This window comes from Stylophora pistillata, chromosome 6 (assembly GCF_964205215.1).
Source record: "Stylophora pistillata chromosome 6, jaStyPist1.2, whole genome shotgun sequence".
NCBI classification, from domain to species: Eukaryota; Metazoa; Cnidaria; class Anthozoa; order Scleractinia; family Pocilloporidae; genus Stylophora; species Stylophora pistillata.
The window spans coordinates 1207883-1234845 of record NC_142524.1 but is presented as its reverse complement, the minus strand read 5'-3'; the positions used below and the strand labels follow the sequence as shown (position 1 = coordinate 1234845).

At 39.8% G+C, this 26963-nt stretch overlaps 2 protein-coding genes across 10 annotated transcripts in view; both read left to right on the top strand.

The window, feature by feature from the left end:
• LOC111347261 (protein fem-1 homolog B-like) overlaps positions 1 to 2047 on the top strand; it is a 79702-nt gene extending 77655 nt beyond the window's left edge. For all 6 annotated transcript variants that reach the window (XM_088762424.1, XM_088762422.1, XM_088762423.1 and 3 more), the window contains one exon: positions 246 to 2047. In XM_088762424.1, the coding sequence (XP_088618550.1) occupies positions 246 to 443 (198 nt within the window). In that variant the 3' untranslated portion in view covers positions 444 to 2047. The remainder of the gene's footprint in view (positions 1 to 245) is intronic.
• Positions 654 to 25104, top strand: LOC111347262 (adenylate cyclase type 10). 4 transcript variants are annotated; one of them, XM_088762415.1, is made up of 31 exons: positions 654 to 2415; positions 3036 to 3188; positions 4148 to 4258; positions 4367 to 4405; positions 4911 to 5272; positions 5360 to 5642; positions 6001 to 6086; positions 6366 to 6519; positions 6665 to 6696; positions 9074 to 9192; positions 9270 to 9346; positions 9909 to 10098; positions 10209 to 10249; positions 10692 to 10860; positions 11235 to 11427; positions 12099 to 12185; positions 12496 to 12697; positions 13346 to 14707; positions 14801 to 14946; positions 15152 to 15422; positions 15573 to 15910; positions 16299 to 16474; positions 16725 to 16872; positions 17300 to 17391; positions 17548 to 17666; positions 17752 to 17848; positions 18867 to 18982; positions 19269 to 19386; positions 19586 to 19641; positions 23063 to 23187; positions 23862 to 25104. In XM_088762415.1, the coding sequence occupies exons 1-31, from the start codon at positions 2370 to 2372 to the stop codon at positions 24135 to 24137; spliced, it is 5784 nt and encodes a 1927-aa protein (XP_088618541.1). In that variant the 5' UTR covers positions 654 to 2369; the 3' UTR covers positions 24138 to 25104. The 4 variants fall into 4 exon arrangements, 3 of the variants coding, with proteins under 3 accessions (XP_088618541.1, XP_088618543.1, XP_088618542.1); XM_088762417.1 differs by having other exon boundaries at positions 15537 to 15910; XR_016002209.1 differs by lacking the exons at positions 19269 to 19386; positions 23862 to 25104 and adding an exon at positions 19391 to 19448 and having other exon boundaries at positions 23063 to 23147.
• The last annotated feature ends 1859 nt before the right edge of the window (positions 25105 to 26963 follow it).

The window sequence follows — 26963 nt, the reverse complement described above, 5'->3', positions numbered from 1 at the left end:
TGAATCCTGGTGTGATGAACTGAGCTTCATGTGTAGATTGCTGCTCAGCATTAAAAAAAAGGTTTGAGTGGGTTTTATGGCGAAAGCGGTAAAATTAAACATAAAATGAGAATCATAAATCTGGAGTACACTTTTGAAACAAATTCTAGAGCAAATGGTGGTAAGAACTTTGTTGGAGAATTAAAGAGAGCCTAAGTGTTGTAACTGGCCTTTTCAAATATTTTTGTCTCTATTTTCATGCTTAGGTTGACGTGTACAGCTTTGGTGTTCTCCTCTGTGAGATATGTATCAGGAGACAACCTAGTCGTGAAAGGCGCGAGAAACAAGTTGCCATGGTGACCGACAGCGTGCTTCGAGTTCTCATCCGTAGATGTCTGCTAAAAGATCCTGAAGCGAGACCCAGCATGGAAGAGATCTTAAGTGAACTTGAAAAATTGATTTAAGAAAGGCTTGATTAACAAATGGTAAACGCCACAATGTACACTATTTAGTTATGGATGCATGCGGGAGGTCGTTAAGTATGAAAGAAGCGTAAGAGTCGCGCGAGGCGATAGCCGAGAGCAACTCTAACTTTAAAAGCCTCGCGCGACCCTTACGCTTCTTTCGTGTTTAACAACCTCCCACGTGCATCCATAACTCAATAGTGTACACTGTGGCATTTACCATTTGTTTTATGGCATAACATTGATACATTGTAGCTAAAGAGTTATCTTTCATATAACAAATATTACGTGACAAGAAAAAACAAGCGCGCGTGGAAAACTAGTCTTGGCATTTGCTGACGTCAGCAGCGTACACTCATGGGCAAATGGTGGACGCTGAATTGACCAATGAGAGCGCGCGCTTTACTTTGATTATGTTCTACTCGCCTCGAGCGACTCTTACGCTTTTTTCGTGCTTAGCAACCTCCCGCGTGCATCCATAACTCAATAGTGTACGCTGTGGTGTTTACCATTTGTTTTGTAACATAACATTGATACTTTGTGGCTAAAGAGTTCCCTTTTATTTAACAAATCTTACGTGACCAGAAAAAATAAGCGCGCGCGGAAAAATAGTCTTTGCATTTGCTCACGTCAGCAGCGTACACCCATGGGCAAATTGGGGACGCTAAATTGACCAATCAGAGCGCGCGCTTTACTTTGGTTATGTTATATCAGTATAATTTCAGAGCTGAACAAAGAGTTTCCAGCAATCTGATTGGTCGAGCGGTTCCTTATACGACGCTATATAAACCGCTCCGCGCGGTTTATATAAAATGTTGAACGAAAATGATAATAAATGTTACTAAAATGTTATGATTTTAGAAATTTCTCTGTTGTTCAACTCTGAAATTATACTAAAACAATTATTCGCCGCAGGTCCAGTGAATATTGTCGAATAATCCCCTCGACTTCGTCTCGGGGATTATTCGACGATATTCACCTCGCCTTCGGCGAATAATTGTTATAATACAATTTGGTCTACAAACAATTAAGTGAAATGTTTTTACCATAGTTAATCGATTAACTATGGTTTTTACTGTAGTACAGAGAGATCAAGGGATGGCCCATCATCGCTAATTGTGAATCGTACCAGTGATAAGTCGAACGTCAATTGTGACTTGGTGATCTTTTAGTCAAGCTAACTGCAGTTTACCTTATTTAACACTTTTTTTAAGAGCTATTTCAGTTTGTCGAATCAGAAGAGTCCGCACATGCGAATGGTGTATTTTGTAGATGCGCCTCTGTTCTGTAAAAAATTCTTTAATCGAGTCATGTCTTATGTACCTTTAAAACTATAACGGTATGGAAAATTTGCAAGTCTAGATTTTTAGAAATTTTAGTATTTTTAGCAAAAGATAATTTGTGGGTGCATTTTTACTGGAATGTGCATATCGATTTAATCTCATTCAGCCAAACGTTTACCGCTGCCTAATCTCAGGAATTGCTGAATCGAGTTATTTATCCCTGCTGGTTTGAGCGGTCACGATAAAATGGAAAATATGAAATAATATGTACTTATCGTTTCATTTGATTTCTTTTGTTTGTGTTAAATCTTGAGAACTGAATTCGTTTACTCTAGTTTCATTTATATATGACGTACTATGCGCATATTTTTTTATGAAATCATTGCTTAGGCTACAGTGAAATGAAAATGTTGTTAAAATCGGTGTAAGTAGACGTACAAAGATGCAGGAAAAGAGTGCAGCCAAGGATCGAAAGATCATGCGCGTGCAATGACTGACTGCACGTGTCTTTTTTACGTGGCTAAGGGGACCGCGTCATCAAGAGCAGAATATGATGTAAACGAGAGTCAAAACAGCTCAACATAACTGCCATGTCGATCATGTGCTGGTTTAGGAAGAAAAAACCAAAGTAGTGCACGGAAAAATGAGCAGCGAGGAGTTACAAGTAGGGACTCTGGACAAGAAATCAGGTTAGATTCCAAACTGAGGGTGAGGTGAATGTTTCTTTTCGCTATTTGCATCTCGTTTTAGGATAACGGATGACTTTGCATATTCAAATTTTGTTTGCAGCGTTTTCGCGAGCAAATTTGAAATCGCCGGATATCTTAGTTAATTTTATGCATGGGAAGTCTAGGATTATAACTTTGCTATCAGTTTGCAATTAGCATTGTCGTCTTTGATCGTTTGTTAAGTTAAAAACAAAACAAAACATAACAAAACAAAGCAAAAAGTCACATTTAGAAATCGGTAGGTTTATCAAAAGTTTTAAGTTCTGTGAGCCGCAACTTAAGTAGCTATAAACGTTTACTAGTATATCACGTCGGTTTTCCGCACTCTATCCAAAAATAAAAACGAAACGTACTCCCTGGGAGATTTTTTACAGTATTTTGAGTGAATTTTTTCGCGAGATTAATTTACGGGATTTTGTTTCTCGGAGAGAAGTTTTTGCGTATCAAGTGCAATCCGTCAAAATTAAAACCCAAACAATATTAAACTTTACGCGAAGTTTGCCTCCTTTTCCGCATATTTTCTTGTTAAGTCTTTCGTGGGCAAAATTTCAAAATTGTATGAAACAAAGAAATATTTTCAGGTCAAAGGGGTAACAGACAGGAATCTGGCGACTCAAGCGCATTGCGTCAGCTCCTGACACATGTACCGGATATAGTGATTAACTGTGATCATAAAAAGGAAATGCCACGCGTCAAACATGTGGTGGGCGTGTGCATGTTTGCTGATATATCAGGTGAGTGAAATCGATTTTGAATTGATTCTCATCGCACGAACTACATTTATTTGTAAAAAATACGATTAATGATTACGCCGCTGGCTAAATATACCATTACATTTTGCATTGCAGGGACTTTGACGGGTGGCTTTTGTTTCTTACACCTAAAAAAAAATCCAGTCAAGCGTAAGAAATCTCTAAATCTCTTCGGTATCTACTTGCTTCTTGATCCGGATCGCTATGTTGAAAAAATATTGCTCAAAAAAAGTTTCAGCGGTTGCGGGAAGAGTACGTTGAAATAACTCAAACCTTATGCTTTGAGGGTGATGACTTCTGCGCCTAATTAAAAACCATTTTAAAGGACAAAATTCCCGTTAAACGATGCGAGGAAATACCAGAGCCGTCTCAAATGAAATTGAAGTAGGAATCCGTAACCTTTTACATTTACATTTACATTTACATGTTATTAGGCCGGTAAAAGCATCAAGATCTCACACCAACCATAAAAATAAAGCAAATAAATAAATGAATGAGATACAATTATGTGGATGTTGAAAATAAAAATTAAATCACGAAAACTATATAAGCTACATAGAACTATCATTTAAGAAGGCTGATAACCTATGTTTAAAAATTTCTAGGGAAGTTGACGAAACAATGGTCTCAGGGAGGCAGTTCCAGTCTATTATAGTTCTTGGAAAAAAGGAAAATTTAAAAACGTCTTTACCAGCATATGGCACGCGAAATTTAAATTGATGGCTTTCTTGTTATAATACCTTGTTATAAGGAAACTAAGCTCGAACTTTACCGCTCTTTTGAGTCCAGTATTCTCTGCCTCCCAAGGAGCACCTGGTTCTAACACAACTTTACTTTCCAAAAACCCGGGGAACCTGATTCTGTACATGAAGCGTTTGGTGTTAATTTAAGAAGTACTTATCAGACATGAAAATATTAATTTTTTCCTTTATCATTTATAGGATTTACCTCACTCTGTGAAACATATAGTCAGAAGGCTTCTGAAGCTGAGTCCTGTGGCACAGACAAACTCACCTTCACACTAAATACTTATCTGGGGAAAATAGTCGAAGGTAAGTGATGACTGAATTGGCTATGAACAGTTTAAAATACATTTCATAATAAAAAATTCCCTCTGTTGTAGTATTAGTAGTACTAAAGTCCATCTTTACCATCTACAGATATTCTTAAACACGGCGGCGATGTCTTGAAATTTGCTGGTGAGTTTGGTAAATTTCTCTCAAAAGGAGACATAGCAGTAACTACCACAAAGGGAATCATGATTTTCGCCTGAAGTCAAAATCTACACTCGAAGGCAGCACTCATAATACATATGTAATAAAAGCAATTGAATTAACGAAGAACCATACATACAAACAAGCTAAAGCAAATTAACGCCTAAGCCAAAAAAGTTAAGCTGAGAGTTATCGAAGTCTGGCATGGATTAAAGAAAGGAAAATGTTCAATTTTAGGCGTTCTCTCTTTGAGTTCCACCATTTTTACCTCTGCAAGAGGCATATTCAATAATTTTGATATCAAAATTTTTCGTAGATTTTTGTTTTATTTTTCCTACATTTCAGGTTCAAATGCGCATTTGTAACGAGAACCGTGTCGCTGATCGATGCTGGGATGTGTTTTTCTTGGTATAAAATATGATGGCTTGTAGGGGGTGTAAACCGGCTTAGATTTAGTCAGTGTTTATGGTATGTTTGTTGTTACTTTCAGGGGACGCGCTACTTGCCTTGTGGAAATCAGAGGACGATTCAAACTCAGACGATCTGACTCTTTTAATCAACAAAGCTATTATTTGCAGTATGGCAATTCAAGAAGAATGCGACAACTACTTGACGGATGTTGGCGTCCTTCTTCGAGTTAAAATCGCCCTGTCCGTTGGAAAAATGCAAATAACACACATGGGAGTGGAGGAAAGCAAACACTTCGATCTCTCCGGGTCAGCGGTTTCGGATGTAAATGCCGCAGAGAAGTTGGCGGAGCCTGGTTCGATAATCTTGTCACGTTTGGCGTTTTCGAAGTGTGATCAGTCTTTGTTCTTGTTTGAAGCGATAGACAACAAAATGCATTACAGGGTGAGTTGTGCCTGCAATGAAAGAAAGATTAAATGTGGTTTCCGCAGAAGAAGTAATTGTATACCTTTTCTTATTTAAATATTGTAGGTAGCGGGAGCAAAAGTAGAAGAAGAATCTGTGTCTGGAATACACCCAACCGGTGTGCAACTAGCATTGATGTCTGGCGTACTGTCCACAGGGGCTGTGCTCACTTCAACACCATCTGTGGCTAAAAGAATATTTGCACCTCATATTGGTACAGTGCTATCACGATACTATCCACAAATGAAGCTTCCCAGAATTTACCGGAAAGGGGGACAGTCGGAACAGAAAGAACAGATTTGTAAAATCACCGGAAACCTTTTGAAAAGTGACAGTTATCATGATCCAGGTTAGTGAGGCTCCGAGTACGAGAGTTGATTCTGTTATAGGATATATAACTATGAATGCTGAACACATGTGAATTCGAACAGTTCATATTCAACTTAGTTCGAGAACTTATCTTTTACTGAGATCTAATTTGGTTTGTATCGAGCGTTAGCTTCTTAATGAAAAAACTCCACTACAATCGTTTTGTTATTAAGGATAACTTTTGTTTTTTTACATCTCAACGTTCGCTGTGTTTCGTGAAGGTTCCAATCTGATCGTAAGATAACGTGACATGTAACATAGGTACCAAATTATGATTTGGCCAACCAAAGCGAAACATCTGTGAGCGTTAGGTTCATTGCACTGATGTTTGTTTTCAGATCATCGAACTGACATTTACAGCAAGCTTAATGATCAGGATATCGAGGATCTCCGAGCCTATGTCCCTAAAACTGTGCTTTCACGGGTAACACCATCTACATGTAAAATACCTATAATCTAGCCTCATTGAGGGCATGACTGTGAATAATTTGAGCGATAAGTAAGGCTATAACACAGGAGAAGTTAGATCTGTGGCCTCTAAGACTGTGTCTTCTTTTATAAAAGACCAACATTTCTCTCTTCTAAAGTGAGAATCTTGCATAAATCCCGAGAGTTGACTTTTGATTTTTGTTTATTGTATAAATATGTTGGCTTAAAGGAATGAAAGAGAGCCCTGTGGCTGACCTATTCATTTTTACTGTAGATTGATCATGAACAGGATCTAGAATGGTTATCAGAAATGCGTCAGGTCTCGGTGCTGTTTATAAATATGGACCTGCCCTCAAAAGGAGCTTCTCATTCCTGGGCCCTTCAAAGAGCTTTTGAGGTCATTCATGAATACGCCAGAAGACTTAGAGGTGAATCAACATGAAGCTATTAATAATCCTCAAATATCAAATAATTCTAAAAAAAGTCTCTTTTTCTGAAGAGATTTGAAGTTAACGAGGTTTGTGAAACGTTCGCGTTGTCTCAGCTCTTTCCACTGAATTTCTTTTGTTGTAGGCAATCTCAACAAAGTCTTCTCTTTCGACAAGGTAAGGAATGCTTTAGTTGTTCGATTAATTTTTCGTCGTGATTTTACAGGCAGTTATATAATAATTTTTCTCAAGAAGATATGGCGTAGATGTAGGGTCGAGGTGCATTTGAATGAACCCAATAACTGTGTCCAATTGTAGTTATGGCTAGTGAAAATGATTTTTGAGTGTTTGGTTTTCTTCGAATTCGTGCGGATTTGAAAAACTAAGGTTGAGTGTACAAGGTGTTTGACTCGCACAAAAATACTATCTATATCCTTTTTTTTTCCTCTTTTTTCTCTGACGAAAGGCTAACGCTTGAAACGTCAGCTTTCAAACTCTTTACGGTAGCCAATAGCCCTTATCGCATTTACGCCCACTGTACGAGAGCTCAGCGGACTTTGAAGTTTCGAAATGAGGCTATCGGGTCACGCAGGTAAAAATTTCAAGTAATATCGAAGCAAAAGGCTACGTTTGGAGGCATTTTCATTCATTTTCTTAAGGATATCGTCAGCGTGTTCTCGTCATGGTTAGACATTGTATTGCGTACGGGTGCGACAGTCTATTCAGTGAATCGCTAACTGACGAGATCCACAAGATTAGGATCGAGACTGCGGTCTTGCCAAACACGTTCAACTATCAAACTAGAGGCGAACAAAACGCACATAAAAAACCTCTCAAATAACGAACTTACAAACGACCAGATTAATTTACTAACAGAAGGGCTTAAATTCATTCCAACACCCGCTACAAAACAAAAACGGATCAGACAACAACTATTGTGTGACTTTGATCGGTTCGCAAGGAGAATGCGTCTGATTTACATATTCCGAGGGGAGGAAAAAAAAAACCCATCCCTGCCACGTCAAATCTACATGGATACCACCAATACAAAAATCAGTAGCCCTTGAAAGCTAATTAGAAGAGGTTAAAAGTGACCTTTCAGAAATAGAAATTACAAAGCCAAAAGATAGTTTGCTTCCGGCCGAACGCAAAGCGCTGAGGGCCTTGAAACGTGACTCTGAGTTCAACCTCAAAAAGGCCGACAAAGAAACAACAACCGTAGTCGAGATACAATGAAATATATGAAGTTCATATATTTTGTACTGCAGTATTAGATACATATGATGCACGATCCTCGCAGTAGATAGCGCTATTTAAGCAATAGCGAAAATCAGACCTGAAAAAAATCAGGCCTGTACGGGATTCGAACCACTGACCTCTGCGATACTAGTGCAGCGCTCTACCAATTGAGCTAACAAGCCTTATATGAACTTCATATATTTCATTGTATCTCATTTATCACTTTCACGGGTTTATTACGAATCAACTTAACGGCCTGCTCCCAGTTGGCTTGTTAGCTCAATTGGTAGAGTGCTGCACTAGTATCGCAGAGGTCAGTGGTTCGAGTCCCGTACAGGCCTGATTTTTTTCAGGTCTGATTTTCGCTATTGCTTAAGTAGCGCTATCTACTGCGAGGATCGTGCATCATATGTATCTAATACCGCAGTACAAAATATATGAACTTCATATATTTCATTGTATCTCATTTATCACTTTCACGGGTTTATTACGAATCAACTTAACGGCCTGCTCCCAGTTGGCTTGTTAGCTCAATTAGTAGAGTGCTGCACTAGTATCGCTGAGGTCAGTGGTTCGAATCCCGTACAGGCCTGACTTTTTTCAGGTCTGATTTTCGCTATTGCTTAAATAGCGCTATCTACTGCGAGGATCGTGCATCATATGTAACAACCGTAGTCATAAACAAACGCGACAAAAATTTGCCGTTCCTTTCCGAAATGACAGCCATTCTTTAAATCTTCCTTTCGTGAGGCCAGGACAATTACCACTAAGAATTTTAACCTTTTCCTCGGCAGAAAAAACGCATATTCCAGAGTTATACGGTCAGACATGGAGTGTTTCTGGTGTTTTTCGAGAAACGTTGACCCGATAGCCTCGTCCTGAAACTGTAACTCCGCGGACCCTTTGCTTTGCAGACACAAATGTGATAAGGGCTATTGTCAACTCAGTTGATAAAATGCCAAATACCTTGTCACTCCCATCGATGCAGCTCCGCAGTTTCTTTAGAAACTTACCCCTTTTATTTATTCTTCTTTTACATAGTCTATTTTTTGATCTGAAACTAATTGTTATTCATGTACGGTCTCTGTATCAGACAACAGCAAGAGATCATAATCTCTTGAGAACGGACGTGGTTGAAAGCAAAGTTTTCTTGATTCTATTTTGTGATATGTCTCAGTAGATTAGTCAAATCTGCAATACCAATAAGCTGGTGAATGGGTGGGAAGCTTAAGAGAAGGACGGAAGGCACTCACTACGTGACCGAAAAAATTGACCATCATTCTGATGCGGCGAGACTTGACATCATATTTTGCAGGGTTGTACATTTATCGTGATATTTGGTTTGCCTGGTGATAAGCACGAGGATGACCCTGCCAGGGCCCTCGAAGCTGGACACAGTATAATGGACAGTCTTCATCAGATTATGGATGTCACGTGAGTAATCAGGCTGGAGTGGTGATTCCACAAAGGATTCTCCATCAAAGTATTGGCTGACATTGTTTGTCTTTCAGCAATGAGTCCATCGGTGTAACGACTGGACGTGCGTTCTGTGGCGTGGTTGGTCACAGGGACAGACACGAGTATACAGGTTTGTTAAACTTCAGTCATCTTTTTTTTTTGCTTTTATAATATCGTTCTCTTTCAAATTGAGCGAGTCTTATAAGCGCCGAAGTCTACAGAACTGAACGATATTAGTTCTATACTTGATGTTTGCACGATCTGGGAATGGACGTGTTCAATACAGCAGCTTAACTATTTCCTGGTTCTCCTGGGTGGAAAGAGGCACTGCCTTAGGTTAGTGTGTACCCATGGCCAGAACACCTAGTCCTTCTTAAAAACTCCTTATCCAGACTATCGTAGTCCAGAACCCTATGCACTGACTAATATTGGTGGTTCTTTAAGTTTTGTACCATCACATTAGGAAAAGGGTTAACAGCCACTTATTTTGAAGGCTAAAACTTCAAACTGAGGAACACAAGAATATTTTTGATATTATGCAGCAAAAACGAGACACAATCCTAACGATTTGGCTCAAATTACAGATCTAGGTTTTTCTGCCACTTTTAACTGTTAACTATAGAGATTGAGAAGATTTTGGTAACATTGAAATGAAACTCAGGCTGTGTATCAACCCAATATTGCTTCAACAGTCATTAGCCGTAAAGTTAACATGGCTGCCAGGCTGATGGTGAATTATCCCGGGACCCTTTCCTGTGATGACGACACTTACCGGTCAGGAAAGTCCAAGTTGAAAAATGAGGATTTCGTGGTCTTGCCCTTCATAAAGTTGAAAGGTGTAGCTGATCCTGGAACAGTCCGAGAATACAATAGACATCACGAGTGAGTAAGAAATGCTGCGTGTGAAGAGATCTTTCTTTTCAAGCTTGTTGATTATGATCAGTTTATTTCTGGGATGATGAAAAATCATTTTAATTCGTTTGCCTCTGCAGCCGAAAAGTAGAAGAAGAGGAATATGACTACCCAATTCTCGGTAATTTTAATCTTTGACATATTTTAAATGGGCCCATGAAAAGATGGTCTGTCGCGCCTCTAAAGGAAAGATGGCAGAGAATACTATGTTACTGGATTTCTCGCTTATTTTCTATTGGTTTTGGTCACCTTAGAGAATAATTTCTCTGGCTTTGCCTACTCAGAATCGTTGGTTTTCAGTTTTGGCGACCATTGCAGTTTAGGCTCCTTAATCATTTAGGATGTTTTGCCAGAATGCTAGTAAGAGGCCATTTGTTTTAGTTCCTAGGCCTCAACATTCTACTTCTGCTGGATCATTTCCCATAGTGCTTTTTTCGTTTTTGGACCACTGCCGTTCCCCATTTTCGGTGTTGACATATGGAATTTTGAGGAAAATTTTGTCTCTGAATGGCTGCTATGCACCCCCCATCTTACAGATGCGATATCTGATTTCAAAATTACAGGACGAAGCAAAGAGATAGAGGAGATGAAAATGCTTCTTCACGCCATTAAATGTGACGATACCCGCGTGAGTGGCAGCAGGAGAGTCGTGGTGATCGAAGGTGAAGGAGGAATTGGCAAAACAAGATTGCTCGAGGCATTTATGGATATTGCGGAGGAGAAAGACTTCAAGTAAGAACCTCTGAGCTCTTTAAAAGACATCATCAAATCTAATGAGGAGACGAGAAAAATGCGATAAATCCCCAAAAGAGTCAGTCATGGTTTTCCTATAAGATTATTGCTACTTTTCAACGGATGTATGTTCTATCGCTGGTGAGCTTTTCCCCCATCGTTTCGTCCCGCTCCTCGGGTGTTTTCAGATCACTGTATATGTCCTTGGGTCGAAATATGCATTGTGCCGGAAAAAATCTTTAGCCAAAGCCACAACAAAATGATTAGGTCAGATCACGAGCCCGGAGAGTCCATTATTCTGATCGTAAGCTAGCATGTCTCCCTAGGACTCTTCTTCTGAAAAATAAGAATTCCCTGGTTTTATTGACTTCTAGGGTGGACTACGTAGAGGCTGACATGGCGCATGCCCATACTCCTTATCACGTTGTTAAGACTCTTATTACAAACCTATTGGATCTGGAAGCCTGCCGCACGGCTTATGAAAAGGAGAATGCCCTTATGAAGCACATTACTGATCAAAGGTTGCGAGGAAAGATGTTTCTGTTGAATGACCTTCTTGGCATACACGTAAGTAGAATGTCTTGACCCTTTAGTTTGACAAGGGGCTTTCAAGTGCAACTTTTTGCGGATACCAGAGTTTAATGAAGTTCAGTTTGATGAAAAGTGATTCTCAAAGCAAGGGAGAAGATCCAAATAAAAGTCTTGGGCGAAGAAGTTAGCTAATGACGGTTTTATAAACGATGTGGCAAAAACAACCATTAGCTTTTAAGTGCGTTTTGGGAGGTAATCGGATTTTAGGCCAGGTACCTTGAAATAAAACATTCCCTTGTTTTTAAATTTTATAATTAACTCATTATTCATTGTCAGACTATTTTTTAATTGTAACTTGATGAAAAAAAAGCAAAAAAAAACAAACATAAAAAGAACAAAACAAAACAAAAATGAACGAACAAACTGACCCTATTGACGACGAAGAACGAGATAAACTTAACTACCTCTACATATTCTCGTGCACGTCGCTATTTCAACCCTTGCTCATGATTCCTTGCACTCACTCATATTCCTCTAACAATTACGGGGTCCGCCTGGAGTATAAGTAGGTTTGGAAGGAAAGTGGTGGAGCAGGATCTTTTGCATCCTATCCAGTCTCAAAGTAACTCGCTCTAAGGGTAAAGTAGCCAGTTTTGTTTCGCTGCAGGCCAACAAAACGCCTGGTTATCCTATAATTTCTACTTCAGATACCACCAAATGCTGACTTTGCTCATATGGACTCAGATAAACTAACCGTTCAACTTCATACCCTTCTGTTTGAAATTGTCCACCAGGTATGTATTCGAGAAATTGTGATCCAGTAATACTTGTGTTACTTGATGGGTGAATTCGCGTTGATCTAAAACAAAAGCTTTTTTTTTCTATTATTACCTATTTAAAATCTGTTTCCACGGCTTTAACGCTTTTGATATCTGTAAAAATCGTGGTGTCCTGTCCATCTTCAGGAAATTCGAAAATTAAAGTTTTTGATGCCTTATTTCTTCTATATGCCGGTCTCTGTGGCATATTTCTGAAAAAATCTTTCTAAGATGCACTTGTCACTCTTGGATGTACAGTATCCATCACTTTTGCCCTTTTTTTTAGTTTGCAGTGAGTCAGCCGTGTCTGTTTACCGTGGACAACGCTCAGTTTATAGATCAGGAATCTTGGGACTTTATTGAAGATTTATCAGCGGATTCACACGCTATATTAGTTCTGTCGCTATGGCCTTTCTCATCATCCAACCCACTGTGCGAGGCAGCAATTAGATTGATTGGACATGAAGCCACCAAGAAAGTTAAACTTGGTCAGTTGGTATTTAATTTTCTTAAAGTCAGGAGATTTACAACTGAACATTAAAATTTAACAGTTGCATCGGCTCAGACCAAGCACACGCGCCTCATACAAAAGATAGATGATTAACTTTTGTAACTCAGTTGTCCCTAGGACTGGAGGAAACCTTACGAAAATAACTCTCCTAAAGCAATAAACTAACAGAGTTGGTTGAAATAATGATAGTGAGGATTTAAAGATATTTTGAGACACCCAGACTGCAGCATAAGGCCCTCATTGTAACTGTCCGTAGACGACCTCATGATCACACTCATTTGGTATAATCATTGCATATGTCAAATTTGCTATTTAATAATGGTTCTTGTAGTTGTTAGTTTAAACGATACCGTTAGATATCTATCTAGATCCATGATGTGGTGCTGTACCACAGAAAAAAATGGATTGAAAAGTCAGATGTAACAGATATAACGAGTTTATGATAATTCTTCTATTCTGAAGTTTGCTTTAAGCTTGTTCCAACGGGATCATGAATGATTTTTGTTTCTTTAACCCATGCTTTGTTCTGCTGGCGTGAAATATGAGTTCAGCAATGGGTATCTTACACGTGCAAATGAACCTCCCTCTAAAGTTGTCTCAATTTTGTTTTATTTTCTTTGTCTAGGTGGCCTGCATGCCTCTTACATGAGTGACTTAGCCTGTCAGTTTATGGATGTCATGTACATACCTAATGAGCTGGACAACATCTTACGTGAGAAGAGTCATGGCATTGCTTCGTGGTGTAAACAGCTCATTAAAGACATGTTGACAAGCAATACCATACAGGTTGTCAATGAGAGCCAAGCATTTCTCAACAAAAAATCTAGATTCGACCTACTGTCCTTTGGGAGCTCTACCACAAACGCTATTTCACGAAAACACAGCAATGCATTGGCTGATTTATCGCGTCTTAGTATCCCGTTATATGAGCAGGCAATTGACGGAGGTCGGCTTGGCGCAAGCAGTGCAGAACTTAGACGAGGAAGTCTCCCCCTGAGCAAAGGATTTGCATCAAACACCTTAAGCGCTGGTTTTCAAGATACCGGGGACACCTCGGTGCCCTCTCGGAGGGATCGAAGATGGTCGACAAGCGCTGTTATGAGTGTCCAATTCAATTTGTCAAGTAGTCCGCTCGAGAGCAAAACAAAACTGATTCAATCAGACCTCGAATCGAACAGAACATCTCGTCCAGATAGTCCTCTTCCTGACGATGACGCTATCCAGGAGAACATTCATTATAATTTAAACAAAGCTAATTTTGTCAGCGCCTCCGAAAATTCAATGCCATTAGATTCAAAAAAGGTTTGCATCTTCAGCCCAGGCGTTGACATTTCTAAGGTGGTTGTTCCAGAATCCGTCAAAGAAATGGTGCTTGCTCGAGTGGATAGAATGTTGCCTGAAGAACAAGCCACCTTAAAATGTGCGAGCATCTTGGGATGTGACTTTCACAGAAACGTTCTGCAAGCCATTTTACCAAGGTCTTCTCGAAGCTGCATTGATTTGGTTTTGTACAATCTTGCTAAAGAGTCTATTTTGGAGTGCGCAAGCTTAGCTTTACAGCATCAAAATGCCCACAATCATCACGGATTCTACGATTTCAACGATCCCTTACATGTGCAACACCATAGTCATCATCACCATCATCACCATCATCACCATCACCACAATGTTGCTAGCTCTATCCATGCATCGGTCTATTGTGGCTGTTATGCAGACGAGATGACTAAAGTGATAAACTTGTCTCAACTCATGACCGCAAGTGGTCCCAAGAAGCATTGTCTGTATTTGAAATTTGTGAACACCTACGTGCAAGAGACAACTTACACTCTTTGGCTTGAAGATCAGAAGAAAGAGGTTCACGAAAGAGCTGCCATGTTCCTTGAATCACAGGCTCACAAATGCAAATCTTGTGGTGGGGGAGGATTTGTGGCCAAAACAGCTGATACTTTGGAAGAACAAAGGGTTCAGGGACAGCGAAAGACAAACGGTAAATGACACGTTGCTGCTATGACACAACACAACATCGTTGACGTTATAAAAATTGATCCAGCTTTATCAATAGTTCCTTTACCTCCGTCAGGAAGATCACAACCAGCGGTTTCCTCCAAGATGGCGAAGCGTAGGAGGGCAGGAGAGATGAGGGAGAGGGTGCAAAGTCAAGGAGCGTTTTATTCGCATACTAATGAAAGATCCTCGGACATCTCTGGGGGAAAACATGCTTTGAAAGTAAGTTCTGCTGTATCTTAGAGATATATCAATAACTATGGAAATTCTTACGCAAAGACTCTCAAAATACTTTAAGTTCACTTTCAGTTCCAAAGATAAATTTAAAGCACTCCTTTTAATATCATGGACAAAATACTAATAACTATTGATGGACGTCATTATTTGGAAAAAATGTGACCGATAGTGGTGTTACTTTGCTTTCAAGAGAAAAAAACTCAAGGAATCTCTGGTGGTGAACCAGAAAGTTGGAAACGCGGAAGGTATTGGAAACGCATTGGCCAGTACTTCAGGGTTTTTCAACAATGTTGTCGTTGGTCGGGCAGTTGATGATCGTAGGATCAGCTGGTTACAGAGACTTCCCTTCGCTAAAAAAACTGTGAGCCCTGGAAAAGAAGATGGAGAGCAAGATGAGGGTGTCGCAGGGAGGAAAAAATTAAGACCCTTCTCTGCAAAGAGAAACTTCACTTTGACAGGAGGTAATAGCATGATTTAGTGCTCTGTAGGAGGAGGCTAGTTGAAGTTGTTTATTTTCTGCCTTTACGCAGCATCAAACTTAAAAATATCGATTACTTGTTACTTTTGCTGCGCATGGCCTGAAACAAGGCGATTTTTGACTCTACAAATAGAAGAGGAGGAGAAGGAAGAAGAAGAAGATCATGATACCAGCTTAGAAGATCCCGTAGAGTCAAAACAGACACTGATTGACCTTAGCAGCTGTCAGTGTGCCGAGGTGCTTGCCTCGGTCTTCCCCCAGCTTGTATATCACTGGAGAGCGGCTGGAAATAAGCTAAAAACACTGCGTTACCTGATGGAGTCTGGGGCGGCGGCATTGGCCGCTTCCTCTAACATGCAAGCTTTGTCTCATCTAAGTGAGGTGGAAAACCTCATTGAAGAGACAAAGGATCACGAGGAGCCTCTGGCAACTGAAGAAGAAAAGGCTCGTGTGGAGAGTCTTATTGGTCAGGTGAGAATTGAGTCATTGACATTTTTTTTTCATATTACCTGAAAATGCCGGTACCCTTTCCCTAAATTACAAGAGGTCAAAGCTAAGTAAAAAACTACCCCAAAGTTACCAAATGGAGTCTTCTCTCCTAATTTTCAGACTTTCTAACGTCTTCAAACTCTATAACCTTAAATGTATTGGTGGAGATTCTATCTATCCACAGAGTTTCACAATGTAGTACTTTGTGTGTTGTAACTTATAAGTGTTGCACTGATGTGTTTTTTCTTCTTCCTTGTTCCTCTCGAACGATTTCAAAGGCGTTTGATTTTTACATTCTTAAAATTTTAACCTATGTAATTAATTACCTCTCAGCTCACAGTGTTTAATATAAATATACTTCTTTTCATAGGCATTGTTTCATATGAATAGACCTCATGAAGCTCTGACGCATTTGTCAGCAGCGCTGCTCATTCTGGGAAAGAAGCAACCCAAGACAGATTTTGGATGTTTTTTGAGGCTTTTGAAGGAAGCATTACGTCATTATTTGCACGTGTTTTTTCCCGGCTACTACATAGGAGGAGCGGGGTTAGTGAGTTAGTTTGTGTGTTTTATATTCTTAATATTAAGCTTTGTAGCTTTATTGTTGATAGTTATTGAACTCAACCGTTTTGGCTGCTATTTAATTATTCAAATAAACTAACCATTACTATCACTTTAAGTTGGTGGGGGTCAATAGGTTCTCATGACTGAGAAAAATGTAAGTTGCACCATTTCTTTGATTGCTTATTAAATTTGGTAGACGCAGCTATGTCTCATCTATCGTCATTTTTTGCAGCGATAAATCAGCTCGACTGATTGAGCAATCTCGATGCTTGAGCCACCTCAGTCACGTGTATCACTCCCTTCACCTAAGGAAGTGGTCACTGATGGCCGCTCTTCAGGAATTGAACGCCGCTGAAGAGGCTGAAGAGAACCTTCACGAGGTACTTTAGGAGAATATGGGATACATTTGGAGTGTGTAAGAAGGGATACCTCCATATCCCATTTGTAAGCTGATTTGTAAGGATAGAATTGATTAATTTCTTCTGTATTCCCTTTATTGGGTTTATTTTGATCCAGTTCTAGATTACCGCATATAGAAAGACTTTGTTGGCCATTTCCCGTCTTCCAGAGAGAGCCAAAGGGAGAGCCAATTATATCTGATAGAACTAATTAACCCATGAAATTACAGTTATCCGAAAGACAGGTTCAATATAGAAAACAGATCAAGAAATTATCGACATCCCATTGTCTAAGAAATTTCATTAAAAAGGGGTTTATTTCTACACTACCAGATGCAGATGAATCACAAATCATTAGCGTAATCAGCAATCATTCGCTATGATAGATCTCCTGAATTTCTTTCAACAGCTTATCAACGCATATGCAGGAGTTGTCGAGTGTTCTCATCTCGTTGGCTGGAAAAGTTGGGGTAAAACTTATGAGGAAATCGGAAAGAACAGGTACGATATGCATGACTTTATCTTGAGCTTTATAATATGTACTTGCTAAATTTATTTTATTCTCTTTCTTTCAGTTCATAATACACACCACAAATGTTTAAAGAATACTCGTCAGATAAACAGGACTATCTTATTTGTTGTTTTCTGTTCTTAAAGATGCGAAGATCCGTCTTTGTATTCGGACCCAGAGGATATGATAACAGTGGCTCATCTGTACTGCGTTAGCCTCGCTTTCAGACTGGCTATTGGTGGAGTGTCGATGGCAATAAGCTCAGGTTTGACTTACCAAGTTATTTTTTTAGGCAAAATTGAAACCTTTTGCATAATCCAATTCTTACGAGACGCATTTTTATATTGCAGGAAAACACGCTTTTGACCTTGCAAAAAAAGTTCATGATCAGCATATGATGACAACCTGTATTCCTCTACTAGCTCAGAGTCTTCTTTTCACAGCAAAGTAAGCAATTCAAAATAAAATATAACGGGATGGCTTTTAATTTTTTCTGATGAAACTCATGGAACTAGAGGGACACACGTAGAGTAGTGGACCGAGAAGGTTTGGTTTTAAACCCTTGTCCGGGTCAATGAGTTCCGTTCTCGGGGTAAAAAGTTTTTACTCCATGATGTAAGGTGCCTCGTCCTATCAATGAGCACAAACATGTTCCGTCTTCTGTTGAGGAAGCTTTGCGAGAAGCTAGTGAATAAGCTGATTTGTATACATGAGATAGAATAACTATATGAAGTTCATATATTTTGAACTGCAGTATTAGATACGTATGATGCACGATCCTCGCAGTAGATAGCGCTATTTATGCAATATTTATTCTATCTCATTTTTCACTTTCACGGGTTTATTACGAACCAACTTAACGGCCTGCTCCCAGTTGGCTTGTTAGCTCAATTGGTAGAGCGCTGCACTAGTATCGCAGAGGTCAGTGGTTCGAGTCCCGTACAGGCCTGATTTTTTCCAGGTCTGATTTTCGCTATTGCATAAATAGCGCTATCTACTGCGAGGATCGTGCATCACACGTACTGATTTGCATAAGTATCCATAAACAGTAGGTGATCGGGGAGCAGGAAAATTGTAGTACTTCAACCGACAAATACTGGGATAGTCATGCGAAGTAGTTTCTAACGAAACCTCAATCTTGCAACCTCTTGTCACACATACCTCCTTCTTCTATAATCCAGACACCGTTTTCTGATAAATGATCGGCTGAATGTTGGATGTGTTTGATTTACATAACCAAGAGAAAAAACTGTTTATGTGCATGCTTTTTTCTTGAGTAAGATCACAATTAAAATTATTTCGCAATAAGCAAATCCGTAAAGTATGATCAATGTGGGGGGGGGGGATCATTGATATGAAAAGACTGACGTTCTTTTACTTGGTAATGCGGTTGGTCAGGAATGAAGTGTTTCTTGAGCATTTTCCTGCATTGTTTGGTGTGTTTGATTGGTTGCCCTCGTTTCAGGATTCCTGATTGCATTGATGTTCTAAAGGAGCTGAACACTGCAGCATTGGATTGCTGTGATTCACATGGCCGAGCGCTGTATATGTGCTGCTGCTTTGATTTGATCCTAGAAGCAGGTAGGACTGAGTTCGTTTGTATGCGCTAAGCTTGACATCATAACAATGATATCTATCACAATTGCAACGTTTGTGAAAATATGAAAGTCACATATTTTCATTTATATCTCAGTCGAAGAATACTTTTAATTAGGTAGTCTGGTCTGGCGACTCCTACATGCGGAAGTTAATTTATCAGTAACTTATGATGTGAACAGATCAGAATGTTAGCCTTGTATTGCAGATTCACCCTCTAGAAGTTAAAAAAGAAAGTTTTAAGCAGTTTTTTATTTATCCATATTTTTAGGTTGGCGACTGGAAGAGTTTGACAAAATAGCACAGTTTACGGCAAAGGTGTCTACTGACCCAGCCTTTTCATCCGATATAGTGCCGAAGTTTTACCTGAACGTTTCTCTTGCTCTTTGGTAGGTGCTGTTCCATGTTGAATAGATTGATAATGGCAACAATGGCAGAATCAAGGACATTTGTAAGCAAATGTTTTGACTCAAGCGCATTCTTAGTCCCAAAAGCTCTTAGGGAATAATAAACTCAAGCCTTGCATGATCCTTTGGCTTTTTAATGAACGTAGTTTTAGGTGATTACACTACCTTATTGTTATGGCAGGTATGCTCGACGGCGTGACTGGAAGAATGCCGATACTCTCATGTCTTCTACCTCTGGTATGTATTAATGAATGACGGGATAGCGAAACGGGCTTTAAGTCTCCAAAATCATTCCTATAGCTGGAAGATACTGGGCGACTTTTCCTTGTTTTCAAGGAATCTCGTTGTAGTGTATACTGGATGCCAACGAGCATGTAATATGCGCAATGTAATGTGATGTGTGATGGCGTGATGTAATACCCTCGGGACCTGCATATATATAGAGCGTGTGTTTAATTATTTAGTTAGTTCTCTTAGGTACGTGGATAAAACGGACTTCATTTTAATCGCTGTGTACTACATTGCCGACGAGTATTTTGAGAATTTTGAAGATTTTGAGGACTTCGAGGATTTCGAGGTTCTGTGGAAGGTTTCGAGAGTTTCGTCCAGGAATTCGTAAGGGATCTCGCCAGGGATTTATTTCAGAGATGCCTGGACACAGTGGATCAGACGAAACGACAAGCGGTGCTGTTGGCAGTTCTGTTAATGGTTCCGGAATGGTTTCAGTTGCTTTAGATGTCAGTGGATTGGAACCATTTAATCCGAAGGGAGAGGCACACAATTCAAGTCAGCAGTGGAAGAGATGGAAGTGAGCGTTTGATTTGTACGTGACGGGAAAAGGTGTTTCGAACGACGCTCAAAAGCGAGCTCTTCTGTTGCACGTTGCTGGTATGGACGTTCAAGAAATTTATTTCACATTAGTCGGTGATGGCGAGGATGTGAGTTTTCAGGGAACACTTCAGGTACTTTACAATATTTTGTTACCAAATCAAACGTTCCTTTTGAGAGACATTTGTTTAGACAAATTTCGCAGGAGAACGGAGAAACTGTGGACCAGTTTGTGTGCAGATTGCATCACCGAGCAGCGACTTGCGAGTTTGGCGTCAACGAGGACGACTACATTCGGGATCAACTCATACACAAGTGCTACTCCAGCCACTTGCGTCGGAAGTTCCTGGAAAAGGAAGGGACTGTTACATTGGGTGATTTGTTGCGGGTTGCGAGATCCCAAGAAGCAGTTGATAGACAACTGAAACAATACAACACGGACCAGGTAGACCGGGTAAATGCAATGAGTGGAAAAGTAGATGGAAACAAGAATCCCAGAAAATTTAAGACGTGCTTTGGTTGCGGACGGGAAGGACACTTTAGTCAGGATTGGAGGTGCCCGGCGCGAGGTCAGACTTGCGGGAAGTGCAGTACGATAGGCCAATTCAAAGTATAATGCCCCCAACTCCATCAGCGAGGCGGCGCCCAGTCGGATTCCAAAGGAAGGAGGAATAGCAGAGGTGGACATGGTAAAAGTGGCAGAGGTGCTAGTGGATTTGGTCGGGGTGGACGTGGACGCGGAAGACTAGGGCAAGAGGCAATTCTAGTGACTCGAGGACCTGCCCCCCGAGAGGAAGTCAAAAAAGATTTTGCAACACCAGGTCGTCAGTCAAGACTCGATTATGCTTTTTCAGTGGAACAGTTGGATGACCACAGGGAAGAAAGAAGTGCTTTGATAACGCTGATCATTGGTGGTGTGTACGTACCAGATGTTCTTATTGATTCGGGAGCTTCATGTAATGTTATGGGACAGCGAACCTGGGAATTACTAAAGCAGAAGGGGATCAAGTGTGAATCTCGGAAGTCTGCGAAAGAAATTTTTTCTTATGGTGGCGTAGAGCCTGAACGGGCAAGGGTCAGTTACATACACAACACGTTCATTATGTCAGCAAATGTGTTTACTATCAGCGAAGAAAGTAAATTCCTACAAAGGAGCGAAAAAATAAGTTACAATACAGAAAAAACTACTTTAAGGCGACTGCATAATGAAATAAAAAAAAAAAATGATGAAAACAAAACTGCTTACCAAATGCTGAGAAAGATAGGGTTGTTGGTCAGTGCCACCGAAGAAGAAACCTACTTCGAGGAATGATGTGACACTAATAGCTCGGTACAAAAACTGGCAATAAATAAGGGCGAGGTAATAAAACTATAACGAAATTTACATACAGCAAATAACAAAGGAGCGGAACTAACGAAATACCGGAGGCAACAGAAAAGAATACACGATAACAAGTAAGTGAGAAAATGAAAATAAAAAGAAGAAAAATTTGCCCCAACAGAGCCTTTACCGACCTTAGTAATTTTTACAGCAGATGTCACAAGCTGGGTGTGGGTTTAAAGACGGAAGTAAGACTGACTTCATAGTGGTTGAATGCGATCGGGTTGGAGACCGACCACAAGCCTCTGGAGCGTATCTACTCTAGTACTTCGAGACCTTGCGCCAGGATAGAGAGATGGGTCTTAAGGCTAAAAGGGTACGATTTTAAAGTAGTGTACCGGCCCGGAAAGACTAACATAACAGACGCGTAGTCCCGCTTGAACTCGGATCACATGGACCATGGTGAGGAGTATGACTATGTTAGAGCAATTGTTGAGGACTGTATACCCATTTCTCTATCACCTAGAGAGATTGAGGAAGCTTCCTATGATGATTAGGAATTGACCCAGGTGAGGAAGTGTGTTAAGACAGGTCACTGGGACCAGTGTATACTTCCCTCTTATGCACAGGTCAAGGACGAATTATGTCTGTATGGTGAACTCTTGCTTCAGGGCACAAGGATTGTGGTTCCCAGGTTCTTGCGCGACAGGATGGTGCGGTTAGCACACGAAGGGCACCAGGGTATAGTGAAAACGAAGTATCGTTTCCGCAGTAAACTTTGGTGGCCAAGAACGGACAAAGACGTTGAGAAGTTGGGAAGGGCAAGAGCGAGATTGGTCTAGTAAATTAAAGGGAAAAGCTTACGCTGACCTTAAGAGAGGTGCCACGCCCAAAAGCATAGGTTTTGGCGACCCAGTTCTTGTGAAAGCAGAGAAAACCAACAAGATGTCTACCAACTTTAAGCCTGATCCCTTTAAGGTTGTTCATAAGACGGGGTCAAAAATAACGGTTAGGAACGAGACTGGCATCGAACTGAAAAGAAACACTGTGTTTCTAAAGAAGTATAACGAGCACGGAGACCAAGTGGTACAGGCAGGTTCTGCAGTACGGGTGGATGACCCAGGGGCGAGCAAAATCTCGGAGACGACAGTCGTACCGATGCCAAAAGAGATTCCTGGAACGTCTGAAGATTCTCAAGAACAACCTAGGCATTTCCCAGACAATGAAAATACCGGAGTGGGAAGGCCTGTTCGGAGGTCGATCCGGACTATAAGACCACCCGATCGTTATAAAGCCATATAAACTGAATATGAACTGAATATGATATGAACTGAATATCTTGAACTTCTTGTCCTTTTATCGAGCGACTGGTTTAATTTAAAGGCTTCGATTTGTATGTTGAACATTTAGGAAAGGAGGGAATGTAGTGTATAGGATGCCAACGAGCATGTAATATGCATGATGTAATGAAGTGAAGAAGATCGTTGACTAAAGCACTATTTCTTTTAGCTCTAGTGCCGTACAGGCTTGAGGTATTTATGTCAGTGCATGGCTATGCTAAAGTTGCAGAGTTTTGGCTGCTTAAGCTTCAGGAGAATGGTAAAAACCGACGAAATAATGATGAAGTGCAGAAGGTTCGTAGCTTTGATTCCCTATTAGCTGACCTGCTTCTTTTTGATCAGTAGTTTTTTTTACCAAAAACATCATTAAGTTTTAAGCTTAAAAAACTATTGTTTGATTCTTTTTTTTTGTGAAGGTACAATAGGGCTTCCTCATTTACCAACCCATCTATTTTACCCAGGATCTTCTCTTAATCCATAGACAGCAAATCAAAACCTCCGCAGTTCTGGAAGAGATTTTTTGTTTTAGGACGTTATTTGTTATAATGACATCAGTTTTTTTTTGTCAGAGATACGATTTTTGCCAGGTGCAATATGTGTTCATGATTACATCTCGCTTCCCTTCCCAATTTGTCCTGAAACACAAATATAAGGAAAGAATCAGGGACGATCCAGGTATCCCAGAAAAATAGCCCGCAAAATCTAAGAATTAGTAGGAAAATTGAAACATCAAGCCTTCTGAACTAGAATTGCAACTTTTTACACTTGTATCAAGGAAAGTAGTTGAATTTTACTCATTTGAAGTGCAAGATACTGGAGGTGGCTATGCGGAAATTTTAAAAACAAACAATAGCAAACAAGAGTGCCTTTTTCGAGCACTCCTTACGCTTATGCGAAGTCCTCGCATACTCATAGTATACCCGTTTTAATTTTTGTCGTTTTGCATCTGACGATCATCTCATTTCTAGTGCCTGCGGAAATTAAAGAATGCTCTTAACTACCACCCAGTGTTTGATGGTCGAAGACTTCACCTATTAGCTTACTACTATCTCCTTCGGGGAAAAAAGGACAAGTGCAAAGCAAAGCTTCGCAAGTGCTGTAACAAGAGTAAGAATCTTGGTCTGTGGCTTGAGGTCGAATGGGCTAACAAGAGTTTTAAGGAATGGTTCATCGGCTGGAAGGATACGGAGGCAACCTATCAGGGGACATCCATGTTCACTTTGCCAAAACCAAAAGAAGATTGATTGTTTTACCTTTTACATGGCGTTTTCCATGACTTTCAATATCGTTATAATACAAAAACATTTGATTTCACATTTCATTCAACTTCACAAGAAAAACGATGAAATTGACTTTTTAAGAGTTCATAAAAAAGGAAAAGTATGACTAGGACTTTATGCAAATACAACTCTTTTACATTTGCAACTCCTTTGTGAACAAAAGTCGCTATTTTTATCGATTTTCGATCAATGTCATCGAATGAAAGTGTCAAGGTGCAAGAACTTTCTTCATTTCTATCGAAACTAAGTACTACAAATAAATAAAAAAGTATTTACAAACTCAGTTGTTGACAAACTTTTATCATAGGACCACTACAAAAATCATGTTGTTTGCCTGGTACTATCGCTGTTAAAGAAACTTTTTAGTCTTTATATTTTACAAAAAGATGTATGCAATTTTTGAATCGTTGATAGAAGATAAATAATTAATGCTTTCTTAATGTTGTTCATGTTATCAAACTGACAATCGTAATAGGCTTTTAAATTTACATGTCGTTATCTTAAGGGTTGTTCTTATTGCAACACATCCTCGAAGAACTGAGGACAAATAGTCAGGCAGGAGAAAAAGAAACCATCTGCCAAAATGCTATTTTTTCGCGGCAATCATTTGCATTATCTGTGAAGTGAGCTTACTTGTCAAGACGATTACGCCGAAAGCCAAGAGAGACCGGATCGAAACGCTGGTTTTGTAAGAGACAGAAAAATGAGCCTTATATAGCGTGGTCAGCGTACTAACATTGTGGGCGCTTTTACCACCAAGCACATGGTTTTAATAGTGTTGTGTTGTAATCGTTTTCTCAAGGACGAGTTCGCTTGTTGTTAAAGCACAATAACTTCGAATCCTCTCATTTCTACGAGTCTCTAATGAGATTAATACAAGTTTGTGCAAGTTAGGAAGCAATGCTGAATTAAAGGTTTATTATTGCAAGTAGCTAAGAGTGGACGCTACAGTTTTATTTTCCGCATTCCTGATATTTTTTTACCCCTGGCCTTTTATTTAAGAATAGCATTTATAGAGTTTTCTGGATTTTTCGATAACAGCAGGTGATCTTCACAGAGCTAGAAGGCAACTCTCCTTTTTGCTGGCCTATATAAACTAATTTGGAGCTCATCAAAATTGATGTTGCTGGTCAGTCAGCGCCACAGAGTCCGTGGAGGACTGACGCCTATCTTGGACGATGCTATCAGAACCATAATCCTCATCTGGAGATTCATCCAAAGTGCTGTTAAATGAAGGTATGCTGTAATATGCACTTGTTTCAACCACGGCACTGAGATCCAAATAAGGGTTGCCCTTTTGCATCACAACCTCAAATCTTGAGCAATATCTCACTTTTTTAAAGGATCTTTCTTCAAACCCTCAAAAGAAGGTTTTGCTTATGATATTCGATTTAATCAGAGAAGCTATGTCAAAGTGTCAGAGATAATCCAGCGTGCAAAATGTGTCTTTTCGTGTTGGTCTACTATTCAAAATAGTTCTTGAGTGTTTCCTTCCAGTGGACGAGAGACTTTTGTTTTCTTTTCAGAGATAATCCAGCGTGCAAAATGTGTCTTTTCGTGTTGGTCTACTATTCAAAATAGTTCTTGAGTGTTTCCTTCCAGTGGACGAGAGACTTTTGTTTTCTTTTCTCTAAAGAATAGGCATTTACTTTGATTAATGAACTCTATTTTACACAGTAGAATGGCTTTTGCCCTGGGATGAGTCCTTCAGCCTTTAAACGCCTTTGTGTGTCTCCGCGACACCAGATAATTAGACAAAGTGCAATCAGAATTAACAGCAACGAACCGAAGACTAGTGTAATTATTTCACCTGGTGCCATTGGGTAATGGGCTTGAGGGCCTGATGTAGAATGAAAAAGCGATATTAGTGTGATAAAGGAAAATGACTTGCGCATCTCGATAACCTCATCGGAAAATAGTTCTAACAGATCTGTTTGGTTATCAGAGAACGGCACAGACGTCGTATAATCAGATTTTCATCTGAGTGTTTAACCAACAGGAGGAACACTATACTCCTCCAAACCCAACTACTATATCAAACAACTCGTAATAATCTATCTTAGGAGCGATTCCTAAAGACAGTATAGTGACTATCCTTACTAATAAACTTATTTAGCTCATTTATTCTACACCTCAGCTCACCACTGACACAATCTCAGAGTTGTCTCCAAATGTTCTCAGAATGAGCAATTTTTCATAATAGCTTTCTCTTTCGGTATAGCTTTCCAAACAGTCGGTCACTCCCGACAACAGAAAATCACAACTGCTACGCGACGGAGAGCAGCAGGCTCACAAATACTTGGCGACCGAGATCTTACGTACCTTTACAAACTACTTTTTGGAACATTGCCCAATTAAGCTTACAACTCAACTCTTTTGGTCGTATCACATCGTAACTACGTGACCTGATAGAACGTGCTAGAAAGGTCCATGGTATGCATGTAAGCATGCCATGGCATTCTAGAAATTTCTAGCAATTTCGATTCTATTCCAGTTATTATTCATAACAATGGGCAATCTATAAAATAATTATAGTTAAATCCAACCATATCGCTTTTTTTTTATTTTGGGGCTTAGCCTTACGATGTTGGCCACGAAGAAGCATCTATTGTGTCACATGTTTGACGCCATTGGGTAATCAATAACGTAAGAGGTGAGTTCCAGAGGAACTATGGTATTTTTATCTTACCAGGTGAAGAAGTTCTGAGGATCGCTATCCTGTCTTCTTGTCCCATGATATTGAGCATTTCAAAAACTGGAAAAATCTGTTTACCACAAATGAGGAAAACG